A 17,711-nucleotide genomic window follows, 5' to 3' on the forward strand; every position below is an offset into this window, starting at 1 on the left:
GATGCCAATTTTCTCTAAGTTAATCTTCAAGTTTAATTAAATCTCAATAAAAGTCCCCCAATAGGATTTCCTTATGAACCTTGAGAAACTTATTCTAAAACTAATCCAGAAAAGAAAATGGACAATAGTTAAGAAAAATTTGAATATAAAAAAAATGAGCAAGAATTGTACTGCCAGATAATAAAAGCACTTTTATCCATTTAATAAATACTCCTTACAACCCAGCAATTTCACTTCTGGGTACTTATCTGAAGAAAACAAAAACACTGATTTGAAAAGATATACACACCCCTATATTCATTGCAGAATTATTTAAAATTCTCTAAAATTATTTAAAATAAGATATGGATGCAACCTATTTGTCCATCAGTAGATGAATAGATAAATAAAGTGGCGGTACATATATACAATGGAGTATTACTCAGCAATATAAAGGAATGAAATACTGCCATTTGCAACAACATGGATGAACCTAGAGAGTATTAAGCTAATTGAAATAAGTCAGACAAAGACAAATACCATATGATTCCATTTATATGTGGAATCTAAAAAAAAAATAAAACCAACGAACAGAAACAGACTATGATACAAAGAACAAACTTATGGTTGCTCTCTTAATTGCTGAAGACTTTAGCACCTGGTTCTTCATTTCCTTTGTACCCCAATCCCAGTCATTATTCTATGTATCACTGGAATGCACACGGAAACCCATCTCATACACCCTTACCATGCCATAGAGTGTTTGTAAAGCCACCAGACAAGACTTAAGAGGTGCTACCTTGGCAACTAGGAAACGGATACCTCTACCAAACCCACTTGCCCCTCTCCAGGCCACCTCCCCAAGCTCTTCCCCACTTTCATCACAATTTTGGCAGCTTCTTTCCACTTCTTATCAGAAATTTAAGAGCAGAGAATTCGATTCAAGTCCCATATTACTAAGCCTTGTTATTTTTGCAAAGTACACATTGTACATTCAGTAGCACACTGCAAAACATTAGCATGAATTATTTAAAAGAAGCTTTCCTTGTCACAATAAATGAGCAAAGCACATTTTGTTCATTGTCTCCTTACGTGCTGTTATTTCTCTTCACAGATTTATTCCTTTGCAACACTAACTAAAATGCAACTACCCACGATGTCATTACTGCAAACTTGCCCGTTCTGCTGCTCATGCACCGATTTCTTAAATGTGACTGAAGCATTTTCTTTCCTTCTTGCTTAAGATTTATTCACTATGCTTTAATGTGTCCTTGTAGGCACAGACTAGGAAACATCTATAAAACATGTATAATTGGGGTTTTCTTTAAAAAGTAATTCAATTCTTCCCTTTTGCTCTGCTGGTATGAGTCAGTAGAAGCTGTGGGGTGCGAAGGAGATGGGAATAAAAACTCCAAAGATACTGAGTCCCCTCTTTGAAAAGGAGACTGAAGACATTCCTGCTTTGCACCTTATTTTATTGATGCGTTTTGTAATTCCAAATGAGAGCAAATTGTCTGTCAAGAGCCAGTGAAATGACTGAGAAGCCTGCCTCAGACAGTGATGAGTTAGATCAGTGATCCATTGGGGTTAACTGTTCTTGGTGTTGGCATAGTCTCATTCAGCTTGAATGTTAATCTCTATCAATACTGAGAAGAGCCCTAACCGGTTTGGCTGAGTGGATAGAGCGTTGGACTGTGGACTCAAGGGTCCTAGGTTCGATTCCAGTCAAGGGCATGTACCTTGGTTGCGGGCACATACCCAGTTGGGAGTGTGCAGGAGGCAGCTGATCGATGTTTCTCTCATCGATGTTTCTAACTCTCTATCCCTCTCCCTTCCTCTCTGTAAATAATCAATAAAATATATTTTAAAAAAATACTGAGAAGATTCCCCAAGGGACATTTCTGTCTGCGGACACTATATGCTGCAGGACATGTACCACTCCATTCTTTGCCCTCCTGCTTACATCACACGTACAGTGGGGCCTTGACTTATGAGTGTCCCGACTAACGAGTTTTTCGAGATACGAACCGTTTCTCGGCTGATTTTTTGCTTTGAGTTGGGAGCTAAAATTCGGGTTAGGAGCCAGCTTCAGATACCCCACCGCTTGTTGGTGCAGTGAATGTCACAGTGAACGCCACAACAACAGCCCAGCATCACGTGTCTCACTCATTCACTTTTTGATTTGACATACGAGTAATTTGAGTTACGAGCTCCATCACGGAACGAATTAAACTCGTAAGTCAAGGCCCCACTGTACATGCACACACGAGCACACAGGCACACATGTGCACACACACATACACACGTGCTTTCCCCAGACTAACATGCCAACAGGTTCATTTTAAAGCCACTTTGTTTTGTCTCAGGTTGTGACAAAGCTGCATGGACAGGAATCAAGAGAGAGCAGGGCCTTAAAATAGAGCCAGGGGAGTAGAAACACACACAATAATAGGCAATCATTAAACCTTGGAGCTAAAACAGGCAGCCTCTTTTCTTTTTTTATTTTTAAAGTCCTTTTTGTTTTGCAATAACTTTTAACTTACAGAAAAGTAGCAAAAACAGTATAAATAATTTATTTACACTGTCCATCTGGATTCCTCAATTGTTAACATTTTTTGCCATATTATTCCAAATCATTTGAGAGTAGATTGTAAACATGTTGGCCCACTAGCCCTATGCCTTTCAGTAAGTCCTAAAAAAACAAGGACAGTTGGCTGAAAAATCAAATACATCCTCTGATACCAGGAAATCAGCATTTATTGAGCACTACCATCCAACTCACAGACTCCATTCAATATTCCTGATTTTTCCAACAACGTCCCTTATAAATCATCCTTTCCTTCTCATTCCTGAATCCAATCCACAGTCACCGATTGTATTTAATTTTGATGTCTCTATAGCCACTTTCAATTGCTCAGTGTTTCCTTGTTTTTTCTTGACACTTGAAGAGCACAGATGTGTTACTTTGTTGAATGACCTTCAGTTTGTGGTTGGCTGACATTTCCTCAAGATCACATCCAGGGTATTACATTCTTGGCAGGAAGAACACAGAAGCAACGCTGTGTTCTCAGTGGATCACATCGGGGGCCAACCATGTCCATGTGTCCCATTGATCGTGATGTTGACTTTACTGCTTGGTTAAGATGACTAATTATGAAGTATTTTGTACTAATTTATTAATAACTAAAAAGTATTGAAGTGATTACTTTGAAATGAATTAAAAAATTTTGAATCCATGCAAATATCCTGTTTCTCATCAAACTTGTTTGCTGCATCCATTGGTGATTCTTATCTGAAGCATTTATTACTATGATAGCTACCAAGTGGTGATTTTCTAATCTAATTCCTCCACATGTGTGAGCTGCTGTTCTTTTGCAAGGTAGAATTTGCCCTCCTCTCACGACTTGTAGATGAGGCTCTAGCTAAGCCAGCAGTTTGGGTAAATTCCTGGTCAAGACTCTCTCTGGGTCTAGTGGATGTTCAGCAACTTGTTCACGAATGTAGCTAAGGTCTTTTTGTCCCTAACTGGGGGTGCTATTTTCATTTCACTTGGAAACTTTCTGAGGCTTGACCCACTCTATGGGAATGTAGGTCAAAGAAGACCCACGGGAGAATGAGATCTGTTCAGAATCATGACTTTTCTCGCAGTGAATTCATCTGTCCATTAGGACCCAGTAACAGGGCAGCAGTAGCCCCTTCGCAGAGAGAAAAAGTTCTAGTCTCAATGGCCTGAGGTAAATGAGTTCTGGTAGATTCTTATTGTCAAAGTTTCCAATCATCTGTGAGACTGGTCAGAAATGTCTGTAATTCCATGAAGTTTGGAGGAGATGAGAAGTTCCAGTGAAGAGTTTGATTTACTGGTACCTGGATTGCTCCCAAACTTTCTTATTCTAGAGATTCTTATTCAAGATGACCATCCTCTGGTAGCTTGGGACTGTAGCAGATGTTTATGCTAATATCCAAAAAGGACAGTCATTTTTGTTGTTGTTTGTTTTTATATAGTTGGTGGCTGCAGGGCCAGCAATGCATCTTTCATGGGCTGTTGAATGTCTCTTTGGCCTCTGTAGCCCCAAGATGATCACTTTAATAGGGCCTTAGATTTTATCTTTATTCAAGAGCTGTGCTGAGGCAGCTTGAAATGCAGTGTAAGAAGTTCTCTTGATGGATGTCATATAAAAAAGTTTTCTTTATAGATGTCACATTAAGAAATTATTGAATTTCTTTAGGTATGATGATAGTATTAGATAATATATTTTTTAATGTTCTCATTGTTTAGTATACACACTGAAATGTTTATAGATAAAATATGATGTCTTGGAGTTATTTTAAAATAACATGGAAGTGGGGAAATGAGGAGGAGGAGGAGAAGGAGGAAGAAGAATTTAAAAAGCTATGTATCTGTCTCCTTGTGAATACCTTAGAGTAAGGGAGCACCATAACTGACACAGCTCTATTTGAGCGGTGTCTGTTGCCCACATTAGGATTAATTACACAATTGGATCATGATCATATGTAGTCTCTTAAAGTGCCCTAGAAATTGTCAGTGGTTTACATGAAGTGGCCCTGGGTGTTCGAACTATATCAAAGTTGTACATATTTCCAAACATTTTTAAATGAAAAGGCTCTCGTGTTCTCCTCACTCCGTGCACTTTGCTGTTCATGTGAGAAGGCATTTAAAGATGTTTCTGGCATTTTCTTTTTTCTTTAATCTGTAAGATGGTGTTAACTATTTGGTTATTGGCTAGAAGTTCTGAGTTATCTACATCTATAGTTTGTAAAAAGAACAAAACAACCGAGACAAGCTCTTGGTGCTTTTTGCTTGGCATCGAGGCTGTGGGCAAGGTGCCTGTGAAGAGTGGACCAGGGACACTGCAGTGGGCACCCATTTAGCTTCAGGTTGTCCTGTTCTTGTTCATAGTGACATAACACTCTGCTATTCTTAGCTCCGGAAAAGGGGGGTCAGCTGGCGTGAGAAGAGTTTGGGTCTTTTTTAGTTAAGTGCGGGAGTTTTAAACTGTTTGTTCTTAAACAAACTGTACAACTCTTCATTTTCAGCAAAGTGAAGACTCACTGCATCAATGAAAGTTCAAGAACCTTTTGTACTAAACACAATTTTGAATTTTATTTTTTACTTTTATATACTTAGAATACCAAAATATTTTTTGAAGTTAAATACACACTATTACATTAAAAATATTAGAAAAAATAGCAAATTTTACTCAAAGCAAGTAGAAGGAAAAGAATAATGAATAGTAAAAATAAATAAAATAGAAAATGGACAATTTAAAAAATCTACGAAAACAAAAGCTGTTTTTTTAAAAAAAGTAACAAAGTTGACAAACTGAGTAACAAAGAAATAAAGAGAGAGAACATAAATTATCCAATGTCAGGACTAAAAAAGGGGGTATTGCTATAAATCCTACAAACATTAAAAGGTATTATAAGAAAAGTTTCAATAATTTTATACTCATAAGTTCAACAATTTAAATAGATGTTTTGTTTTGTACAGTTCATGGATATTAGTGTTCTGAACTAAATTTCTGTATCTTTCTTCTTAGGTTTGTCCATGACCAGTTTTCAGAAAGGATGAAAGTGTCCAAAGTGGATTTCTCCACAGTGTTACCACGCTTCATTTCTCTCTACATCTTTTCCTTTCTGAGTCCAAAAGATTTGTGTGCAGCTGCACAAGTCAGCTGGCCCTGGAAGTTTTTAACTGAACAGGTTTACTACTTGTTACTTCCTAGCTAGGGTTCAAATACAACCGTCATCTGTAATGAGGCTACTGGGGTAACTTCTTTCCCAGAGATAAACAGGGGTATCTGAACCATACCTAACTTATCCTTAAGGAAAAAAATAGGGATAAGTACATTACTTCATTTTGTAAGTGACAGATATACATTATTCTAATAATTCATGTAATTATAATATTTTTTAAGTACTCAATTATTTAGAAAATATTTTACCTTGGCTAAAAATGTCAATTCTTTCCTAAAAATTATTTAAGCTTTGGTTTTTATATAATACTAGAGGCCTGATGCACGAAATTTGTGCAGGGGGGCGGTCCCTGAGCCTGGCCTGCACCCTCTCCATTCCAGGACCCCTCAGGGAATGTCCGACGGCCAGTTTCGTCGGACAGCTGTATGACATCCCTCTCGAAATCTGGGACCACTGGCTCCAAACCGCTCACCTGCCTGCCTGCCTGGTCACCCCTAACTGCCTCTGCCTCGGCCCCCGCCACTGTGGCTTTGTCTGGAAGGACGTCTGGAAGGATGTCCAGAAGATGTCCGGTCTAATTAGAAAATTAACCTTTTATTAGTATAGACTAGAGGCCTGATGCATGAAATTCGTGCATGGGAGGGTGCTCCCTTAGCCCAGCCTGCGGCGCCCTCTCGCAGTCCAGGAGCCTCGCGATCGATTGCCCTCGCAGAGGGAGGCCCCGCCCACCTGCCGCAGTGCCACCAACCAGGTAGCCTGGGCCTCCCTCTTTGGGGTGATCAATTGTGGGCCTCCACGATGGGCCCCAAAGAGGGAGGCCCTGCCCACCTGGCCAGGGCTCCGCAATGGATCACACCCCGCAGAGGGAGGCCCCACCCACCTGCCACAGCCCACCAGTTGGTGGCCTGGGCCTCCCTCTACGGGGTGATCATGGGGCGATGGCGGGGCCCCCCAACCAATCGCATCACACCCACCTTGGCTGGCCTGGTGCCAGTGGATGTCATAGCGTGGTTGTCCGGATGGTCATTCTGCTATTCGGCCGTTTGGTCGATTTGCATATTATGCTTTTATTATTATAGATTATTTTATCCATGTTAATTCACAATTTCAACTGAGCTCTCTTTGGCTAATATCTGTAAGAAGATAAGCCTGCCTCTGGCCTATTTGTCCCTTCATTTTTTTTTAAAGGCTTAATAAAATGTAATGGGGACATACTTTAAAAACAAGTCAATAACTTACTTCTTGAACCTGTACACACTTCCCCGGGGTGGCTTGTGCTAGATTCTGATCCCAGAGGACACCTCGCTCTCTGTGATGGGGCCACATGCAAGAGCCAACTGTGAGCCCTGGATTTATTGCTACAAAAAAGTCCAGGCTTAGTGTTTGCATGGTGTATTGTTCTCTTTCTATTTTCAACCTTTCTATGTCCTTATGTTTAAAAAAATATGTCGTATAAACAGAATATGGTGGTGGTGGTTGTTTTTTAATATTTAGCAGTCTTTGACTTTTAGCTGGGGTAATTTGGTCTGTTTATATTTATGTAAATACTGATATATTTGGGCCTAACTCTACCATTTTACTATTTATTTTTTGTTTGTTCCATGTGTTTTGTATTTTATTTTTCTCCTTGTCTTCTTTTGGAGTACTTAAATATTTATTTATTTTTATTGTTAATTATGAATTCTTTAGAAGTTCTTTCATGGCTACCCTAGCAATTACTGCACTCATGCTAGGATTATTTTACCACTTATGAGAGAATACAAAGAGCTTAGAATCCTTTAACTCTATCCCTCTCATCCCCCTTGGTTTCTATGCTTTTGTCGTCAGATATTCTAATGTCATCTATAATTTTATATATATTTAAACATATGTAAAAGATACAAACACTTATATATATATGTTAACCTCACAAGACTTTATTACAATTATTTTTTAATTATTATTTTTTCAATTATAGTTACATTCAATATTATTCAGTATCAGTTACAGGTATACAACATAGTGGTTAGACAATCATGCACTTTAGAGTGGCCCTCCTGTAATTCTAGTATCCACCTGGCACCATGCATAGTTATTATTGACTATATTCCTTATGCTGTAATTTATATCTGTCTATTCTGTAACTACCATTTTGCACTTCTTAATCCCTTCACCTTTTTCACCAACCCCTACCCCCTTATTATTATTATTTTATATAGTCAATATATATTTTTTATATAGTCAATATTTATATGTAACAACATATTTACTTTTTTGGTTGTTGTTGCTCTTCATACCTTCCTACATCTCTGAGTTTCCATTTGGGATCATTTTCCTTCTGAATTCTCTTTAATATTTCGTTTCATGCAACTTGTTGATGACAAATTCTCTTAGTTTCTATAAAAAAATGTCTCTTTCACCTTCATAATTAAAGGCTAGTGTCATTGGAAATTTGAACTCTAGGTTGGCAGTTAATTGTTTATAGTATATGATATTTTTCCATTGTTCTCTGGCTTCTACAACTATTTTTTGAGGAGTAGGAAGTTTTATAGTTGTTCCTTTAAAGGTAATATTTCTATTTTCTCTAGCTGCTATATGTTTTTCTCTCTCTTTTGTGTAATTTTATCATAATGTACCTAGAGTTTGTGTATGTGTGTGTGTGTGTTTGTACATTTGTCCTGTTTTGTGTTTTGCAGTAATTTTTGAATCTGAGATTTAATATCCTTTATCCATTTTGAAAATTCTCAGATGCTATCTCTTTATATATTGCTTCTGCCCCATTTTCTCTCTTTTCTTTGTAGGATTCCAATACTTATCCCATAAGTTTCACATTTTCTCATATGTCTTTTCCTTCCGTTTGGCTGTCATTGTTTCAGTCTGGACTTTTCTTCTGGCCTGTCATTTGGTTGACTAATTACCTCTAACTGGATTCTAATTTGCTCTTAAACTGGTCCACCGAGTTCTAAATTTTAGTTATATTTTTCAGTTCTAGAATGTTGATTTGATTATCTTGCCAAAATTTTCCACCTAGCCATTTCATTTCTTAGACATATTAAGTATAGGTTATGTTTTAAAAGTTTATATCTAATAATTACAACATCTGGATCTCCTGAGGGTCTCTTTCTATTTACTCAAAGACAAAAGAAGAAGCGAATAATTGTCTTTTTGGTGGCCTGCTATTTTTGATTGAATACCACATACTGAGTATAAGTAGTTAATGTGATAATTTGAGTCTCTGGATGATGTTATCTTCCTCCAGAAAGAATTTGCTTTTCGCTCTGGCATTTGGTTGGTTAGGAATAGATCCCTGAAATCCAATCAGAGAATGAGCTGTTTCAAAGCTAGCTTCAGTCCTGGTGATAGTTTTCCCAATTCCTCATCGTCCTTGCTGAAAAGGATCTCAGCTGAAAGCCTGGTGTGGTTATCAGGGTTCTTCCCCTTAGTGGGCCCTAAACTTAAATTTGTTTCCTCTCCTCCCTGTGAGAATGCCTAGAAGTCTTCACAGCTTCTAAGTCTTTCACTGGTTGCTTTCTGCTCAGCTTGTCAGCCTGAACTTCACTTTGGAGCTGTCCGACTCCCTGCTGTGAGAGTGATGCCCAGGATCAGGCTTCTCTGGATTCCCTGCTCCCTGGGTCCGGGCTGCACAGTCCTTATTGCCCTGGTAGCTCTACAATGACTTCAAAAAACCGTTGTATAATATTTTGTCAAGATATTTAATTAGATTCAACCACATGAAATCCGCTGTTTTTATATATCAAAACTGGTCGCATATTGGCAATATCATATGGTTCAATCAAAGTTGTTCTCTGTGGGAGGATTGGTCTGAAACAAACAACTACATCATTGCTAGAAGCAGAAGTCCCAGAATCTTGGGTTAAAGTAACCAAATGCTATGGGGCACTAGATATGTAGGCCAAGGTGACTAATCCATATATTCATACATAATCAAAGGGAGGTTTTGCTATGGAGAAATGAATGTTTCCTATTTCTCGGCATCAAGATTAGATGGCAAATCAACTGCACTAGAAATCTGAAAGTATTAAAAAATATTATTTGTGTACCTGAAAGCATTATTACTAGAAACTGACCTTTAAAAAACTCACAACTCACCTTTCTCCGAAGGACTGCATATGGATGCCCAAATGCCTCAAGCTGGGATGGTTTCTGCCCTACACGCCCGCAGATCATGAGTACGGGGCTTGGAAGCACCATTATATCGCGTGTGTGTGCAACTTAGACTGGCTGACACCTAGGGAAGCCGCTGCTGTCTATGGGACCCTGAATGAACCCAAAACAGACGACGAGGAGCTACAGGAGAGACACAGAGAAAAGTGCCTACGGAAAATAATTTGGGGGGAAATTGCACTGCGTAAGAGTGAGTAGCATTTAAAAACCACATCCTAACCAAGTGTTGTAGAAACCAATGGATTTACATACAACTTCCCAGAGGAACAGCATGTGGATGGCATCCTCTGAAGTATGTTCAGAACAAGCTCTTTTTTTCTTCACTGTCTATTTCAAGATAATGGGTAAGCAAAGGGATTTCAGATGAATTATATAAGGTCAATTGTCAGTACCTCCATTGCTGTCCTAGTTTTTCTTTTACTTATAAGACCAAAGATAAGGAGGAGAGAGAAGTACAAACACAGGCAAAAGCAAATAAATAGGTTCAGAACAGTGCAGAAGAATTGGGATTGGTGAAAAGGGAGGAGAAATGAAAGGGAATGAAAATAGGAAGAATGGCTTTTTTTTTTTTTTTTAAGTGGAAAGGGAGCTGGGACAAGACACACGTTCAGCTAAGCCTTCTGATTTGTGAGTAAAGTTAATTGACAAAGCTGACTCGAGTTCTCCCGTTTCGTTTTTGTCTTTTTACTGAATCGCCCTCTGTGAGATTGTAACAAACGGGAAATTACTGGAAGCCCAGAAGAAGGACAGAAATGGATGGGAAGCCTATAAATTAACTGGCTTCCACAAGAAAAGAGTTGCTTGTTCTCTGAGCTTTGTTTCTTGACCTCAAATGACTGGGAACTTGCAGCCACAGTGCTGACAGGATAAGAAATCCAAACAGAGTCCATGAAAGTGGCTATAATGATTACCGTTTGGAATACTGCCCTGGGACAGCTTTATTTCTGATGCCTTTATCTATGGAGCCTTGGCTGCGAGAAGCGTGCAGTCAACAGCCAAGCCGGCTGCTGTTTGTTTTTCAGGGGAGTTATTCCGAGCCCGACCCCCCTGGGTGAGCGGAACACGCTGCTCTAGATTGTTCAAATCCCGATGCCAACCACGTCTCTCCCAGACTGCGAGGGAACGAGTGGGATTACATGAAGCTTTGCAGAAACGGCTTGTTTTGGCTTCCTTAGAAGCTTTGCCCAAGCGGTAAGCAAACCTCCATCTCCTGAAGACTCCGGACCATCCCCTGATACCAGTTCTAGAATAATCTAGCTAACATGCAGGATCTCTCGCCATTATATGGCTCTTAACCTTTGATACAGCAAGAACAGTTGTCTTTTTTTGTTGTTGTTAATCCTCACCTCAGGATATTTTTCTATTGATTTTTAGAGAGTGGAAGGGAGGGGGAGAGACAGAGAGAAACATTGATACTAGAGAAACACATCAATTGGTTGCCTCCAGCACACGCCCTGATGGGGGCCGGGGATCGATCCTGCAACTCAGGTACATGCCTTGGACTGGATTTGAACCCAGGACCATTCAGTCCGAGGGCCGGCACTCTATTCACTGAGCCAAATCGGCTAGGGTAACAGTGGTCTTTAGCATGCTTTCTGAAGAGAGTAATATATAACAATGGTCTTTAGCAAGCTTTCTATAAAAAGGCTGTATGGTGGATATAGTATATTTTCCATATAAAGTTATTGAGCAAAAATATCCTTTTTTTTTGCAGAAGTGTGTTTAGGGCTTAAGCATATCCCAGTGGTAATGTGGGGGTGGGAGTGACTGGAGAGAATGGAGACGTCCTCGGAAAACCATGAGGCCTGGATGATCGAGGAAATATAAAATCTCCCTGCTGCCCCTTTTCAAAATGTCATCTTGAACCCCTAAGTAAGCCACTACCTTCATGTTCAGAGCCCCACGGAAGCTAAGCTGCAAGAGAACTTTCTGGCATCCCACAGATGGAGGGAGGGAGGCCTAGAGAGCAGCTTTGGCCACAACCTGCCCAGGAGACCCACTTGCTTTTGTCCCCAAACTACAGGGAGAAACAGAAGTGCTGGGGCCACTTGCCTTGTATACAATATAACTGATGACCACAGAGAACATATGATCAAAATCAAATTAAGAGAACATGAGCCCTGGCCAGGGTGGCTTAGTTGGTTGGAGCATCATTCCCACACCAAGGGATGGCAGGTTCGATTCCCCGGCGGGGCACATACCTAGGGTTGCGGATTCAACCCCGGACAGGGCGCATGCAATGTTTCTTTCTTTCCCTTCCTCTCTCTAGAAATCAATAAACATTAAAAAAAAATTTTTTTTTAAGAGAGAGAAAATGAGAACTTCACTTATTTCCCCCTCTCCCCTACAGAAGTAATGTTTTTGGAAGACATTCCTACCCTTCATTATCGAAGAAAAATTGGCGTGGAGTTTTAAAAAATGATGACAGCCCTTCGCATGCTTTCCAGACACACTTCATATTAATATCATCTCGGATTCCTGCGCATGAGGTAGAGGGCTAGAAGGCCAGGCCTTTCCGGAATCAAGTTTTTTCACTGACATTAGAAATTGTATGGCAATCTTTGGGCCACCGTGTGTGTGAAAATGATTCATCTAAAAGAAAATTGGTCTGATCTAAGTGGAAATTTACAGACCCAAAACAGTTTTAAAAATGAGAAGCAGTAAAGATAACCATACATTAAAATTATTTTTTTAAAGGCCTAACCTGCCTTGTATTAGTAGGTATCCAATAAATTCTTATTGAATTGAATTTGTTGCTCTTAAACCACAAAAGAGCAAGGTTATTACAGATTATTTTAAAACTTCTTTGGAATACCAAGGAATTTAATAATATGTACCCACCATCTCTCAAAAAAATGTCAGAAATCCTATTTTGCGATCTATTTAATGAGGATGTCATTAAATTAAATATGCTCTTTCTATAATGAAGTTATATATTTTGATTTTAATATGACTAAGACAAATAAAGGAAGTATACATATACATTAATACACACACAGGACATATGTAAGCGATAACGTTTAGTAGGTTATATCCATTGGCCTACTTAAAGTTTTCCAATAAAATTTCTATTTACAACAAAATGTTTGTTTTCGAGATATGAAATCACATCTATCTCTGGGCATCTAGGAGTTGACCTTGATCATTCACAGTGGCTCGCTTAGTGTGTCCACATGGAAGCAAGGTCAGAGTTTTGATCTCCACATGGGCCACAGGTAGTTTTCCTAATTGTTTAGAAGTGCACCATGCTGCGTGCGCAGAGGTGAATTGGTGACAGGGTATGGGTGAATAAGCAGGTATAAAGTAAGTCCATTCTCCTATTTGTCTTCTCTATAAAAGACTGTCATAATTACTTATTTGATTATCAATATAAAGGGGGGTTAGGTAAAAAATAGGGTCTAACCATGTGGTAATTCTCTATTCTGTTGAACTGTGACCTCCAGAAAGTGGCATGAGGTTTGAGAAAGAAAAATCAATGACTTCAATGACGTCCTGACCTGTCTGTTTCTAATAAAACTTAATCACAATGAAAAGTTTACTTATTGAATTCAAGGAACAGTGTTTTAAATTTTTATTTAAATAGAAAATATTTATAATTCAAAAATTCAGCCTGGCCAGTGTGGCGCAGTGGTTGAGTGTTGACCTAGGAACAAAGAGGTCACATGCCCAGGTTACCTGCTTGATCCCCAGTAGGGGGCATGCAGGAACAGCTGATCAATAATTCTCACTCATTGATGTTTCTATCTCTCTATCCCTCTCCCTTCCTCTCTCTCTATTTTTAAAAAATTCATAACTTAGAAGAAAACAAAACCTAAGAGGTCTGTTGCAAAATCGAACGATCTCAATTTTATTATTTTTTAAAAGTTGTATATATGTCTCTGTGTCTGAGTGGAAGAAAATAACTTAATAGAATTTATCTCTGAGTGCTGGAGCTACAAATGTATATAGTTTTCTCCTCTTATAATTAGAAAAGAAATAATCTTTAAAAATTCCAGTGAAGGAGAAAGCTTATCATTCTTTCCATAATTTCTGAAAAAAAGTCTTTACAAATCACAGATTACAAATTCATCAAATTCCTTTCATTAGGGATAGTCTAAGGTAATGGGCTTTGGTTCCTACAGCTTTGGTTTTATTTTCTAGATGGTAGTGGACAGTGTTAAGGCAGGTGTCATTTCTGTGGTGTATGAACACAGTGGCATGACCTTGGAGAGCCTGCTGTATCTCACAGATAAAGCCCTGGGTGGGCAAATGGCACAGAGCATGGGAATATTCACCGATGGAGATAGCAGGGAAATCAATTTACTCCAAGGTAAGATGGGGTTGGAAAGAACAACCCACTTTACGCTGGTGTGATATTTGTCCCAGTCAATGTATGACCTTCAGAGCACCATTGAAATTCCAATTTGTTAAGAAGGTTGATAACCCAGCTCAGAGCATACAGGCAGGAGTTCTATTCAGGCCTTCCACTGATTTAATGAGGCCCACCCTCACTAGGGAATCTGCTTTACTTGGTCTATCTATTCAGATGTTAATGTCACCCCAAATCACCCTCACAAACACACCCAGATTAATGCTGGACCAAATTTCTGGGGAAAGTGACAGGTTAAATTAACATTACACCATTAAACGACAACTCCTTTTTCCCCCTCCCCTGAGTCCCTAGGCATTACTATCCAACTTCCTGTTCCTATGAGTGTGACTATTTTAGATATCTCATATAACTAGAACCATACAGTTACTTTTTGTGACTGGCTATTTCATTTAACATAATGTCTTCAAGGTTCACCCATATTATAGCATGTAACACGATTTTCTTCCTTTTTTATTTTTTAAGGCTGAATAATATTCTACTGTACCTATAACCACATTTGGTTTATTCATTCATTGATGAACACTTGGGTTGCTTCCACCTCTTGGCTATAGTGAATAGTGCTGTTAAGAATATAAATACGGCCCTAACCGGTTTGGCTCAGTGGATAGAGCATCGGCCTGCAGACTGAAGGGTCCCAGGTTCGATTCTGGTCAAGGCACCTTGGTTGCGGGCACATCCCCAGTGGGGAGTGTGCAGGAGGCAGCCTGTCGATGTTTCTAACTCTCTATCCCTCTCCCTTCCTCCCTGTAGAAAATCAATAAAATATATTAAAAAAAAAAAAAAAAAAAAAAAAAAAAGCTCTGACTGGTTTGGCTCAGTGGATAGAGCGTCAGCCTGCGGACTGAAAGGTCCCAGGTTCGATTCCGGTCAAGGGCATGTACCTTGGTTGCGGGCACATCCCCAGTAGGAGATGTGCAGGAGGCGGCTGATCGATGTTTCTCTCTCATCGATGTTTCTAACTCTCTATCTCTCTCCCTTCCTCTCTGTAAAAAAATCAATAAAATATATTTTAAAATATATATATATAGAGAGAGAGAGAGAGAGTTAGAAACATCGATGAGAGAGAAACATCGATCAGCCGCCTCCTGCACACCCCCTACTGGGGATGTGCCCGCAACCAAGGTACATGCCCTTGACCGGAATCGAACCTGGGACCTTTCAGTCCGCAGGCTGACGCTCTATCCACTGAGCCAAACCGGTTTCGGCTCTCTCTATATAATATATTTTTAAAAAAGAATATAAGTACACAAATATATCTTAGAGATTCTGTTTTTAATTCCTTTATGTATACCCAGAAGTGAAATTGGTGGATATATGGTAGTTCAATTTTTAATTTTTTGAAAAAACATTATGCTGTTTTTTCATAGTGGCTACACCACTTTACAATCCCATCAACAGTGCACAAGGGTTTGAATTTCTTTACATCCTCACCAACACTTGTTATTTTCTGTGTTTGTTTGTTTTTTTCATAGTAGCCATCCTAATGGGTATGAGATAATATCTATTGTGGCTTTGATTTGCATTTCTCTGATGGTGTTGAGCATCTTTTCATTTGCTTGTTGATCATTTGTATAAGTTCTTTCGAGAAATGTCTATTTAAACCTTTGCCCATTTTTTTAATTTGGTTCTTTGATTTTTTGTTATTGAGTTGTAGGCATTCTTAAATAGTCTGAATATTAACTCCTTATCAGATATATAACTTGCAAATATTTTCTTCCATTTTTAAGGTACCTTTTACTCTGTTGATTATATCACTTGAACAAAATTTTTCAGTTTGATGAAAGTTAAGCAATTTTAATAATAGCAAATAACCAAGACCTACACATTGGTGTGCACTCACAGCATTCATTATACTTCCAATGGCTATGCCACAAAGGAAAGGATTGGCTGATAGCATTAACTTGTTATGGGCCATCTTCTAAAAACTTTAATGGTTACCTTTTTTGGGGGGGAAGGAGATGATAAATGTTTTAGAAATAAACTTTTAGTTTCTATTCTTCCTCATACTATAACTCGCATCCTTCCTTGCTTATACCTAAAATAGAATTGTTTTAAGTTTTGCTAACTTGGAATCTTCCATCCCTGTGGGATGAGGGAAGGATATGGCCAAGGATCCAGCTGGCAGGGATCTCACTAGATGGCAGAGTGAGTCCCTGAATCACCCATCAAACTGCCATCTCTGCCCTGGAACTCAACAACTTGGAATAGTTTCACTGAATTGTATTATTAGCAAAAACGAACTGCTTTTGGATCAGTTTCACCTTATTTTTGGCTTTTCTTGTTTAGTTTACCTGTGCCTGAAGCAAGTTGTGTTCCACATTAAACTTTTATGCCCCCAACAGTAGAGCACAGGTGCTATTTGGCGTTTACATTTATGATTAATTACATGGTGGCTCCTCTCTAAATGGTGGAGAAGTAGTAAGTGCAAGTTTACACTGTGGTAGTTGGTTCACCTCCTATGGAGCATAAGAGCCTGGTGGGGTTTCCTGATCTCAGCTTTTTTGTTCTCCAGATGAGAAAAGTTTCCAAACTCTGCCTTTTCTTTGTTTTCTTTTATTAAAGCAATAGTAACAATAACAAAAATACCTCAGAATACTAAAGTTTCCTTCTATATAATTGTGGTGTTTTCTCAAAAGCCTTTGCCTTAAAAACAACAGAATGAAATCTCTTAGTCCAGTCACCTGAAGAGGACCTTTCCTTACGTTTTTAGACGTCAGGATTCCCGTGAATGACTTGATTTGCATTATGTTTCTGGGGTTCATGAATGCAGAGTCTCCAGAACTGGTTCAGAAATGGGTCCAGACACACTCAGTTTAGCTGAGTCATCACACAGATTCCTAGGGAGGGGGATCCATCTCCTGGAGCATTACTTCTGCTTGGAACAATTTATTTTTTTAAAATCCTCACTTGAGGATATTTTTCCATTGATTTTTAGAGAGAATGGAAAAAAGAGGGAAAGACAGAGAGAAATATAGATGTGAGAGAAACACATTGATTGGTTGCCTCCTACAGGCATCCCAACCAGAGTCCAGGGAGGAGCCTGCAGTCAAAGTATGTGCCCTTGACTGAAATAGAACTCAAGATCAATGCTCTATTCATTGAGCCAAACTGGCTAGGGCTGAACGATTTATTTTTTGATTGACAACTGTGGGAAACATTTCTACTTTGGAACTTGGTTGTAAAATCCCAGGACTTGACTGGCCATACATTCTCAACCCTGTCGTGAGCCTGGTGACTCACACCGCTACACAGTGGAGGCAGAAGCACAACATCCTAAACGCAGTGCACAGTGTCCAATAAATCCAGAATGTGAAGGAGACTGAGGCCACGCTGAAGTCCAGCGGTACCTTTGGTGGCCTTAGCATGGCATGGCGTTGAAGCAGAGGTGCCATACGGATCTTGGTCTTAGGAGCAGAGGTTGGCTTTTTCAATTGTGGTTCCATATTCACAAACTGCTGAGAGTTTCTTTCTGTTTATGATA

General features: G+C 39.2%; 1 protein-coding gene across 6 annotated transcripts in view; it reads left to right on the forward strand.

The window, feature by feature from the left end:
• Window positions 1–17,711, forward strand: part of ECT2L (epithelial cell transforming 2 like) — a 63,217-nt gene that overhangs the window by 14,436 nt on the left and 31,070 nt on the right. For 4 of the 6 annotated variants that reach the window (XM_070417776.1, XM_070417779.1, XM_070417777.1 and 1 more), the window contains exons 4-8: window positions 5,538–5,700; window positions 9,796–10,048; window positions 10,881–11,049; window positions 12,209–12,347; window positions 13,999–14,167. In XM_070417776.1, the coding sequence (XP_070273877.1) occupies window positions 5,538–5,700; window positions 9,796–10,048; window positions 10,881–11,049; window positions 12,209–12,347; window positions 13,999–14,167 (893 nt within the window). Of the gene's footprint in view, window positions 1–5,537; window positions 5,701–9,795; window positions 10,203–10,880; window positions 11,050–12,208; window positions 12,348–13,998; window positions 14,168–17,711 lie in introns of those variants that run through there. The other 2 variants (XM_070417780.1, XM_070417781.1) reach the window with 2 other exon arrangements.

This window comes from Myotis yumanensis, unplaced genomic scaffold (assembly GCF_028538775.1).
Source record: "Myotis yumanensis isolate MYYU_CA2020_CCGP unplaced genomic scaffold, mMyoYum1.0.hap1 SCAF_6, whole genome shotgun sequence".
Taxonomy (NCBI): Eukaryota; Metazoa; Chordata; class Mammalia; order Chiroptera; family Vespertilionidae; genus Myotis; species Myotis yumanensis.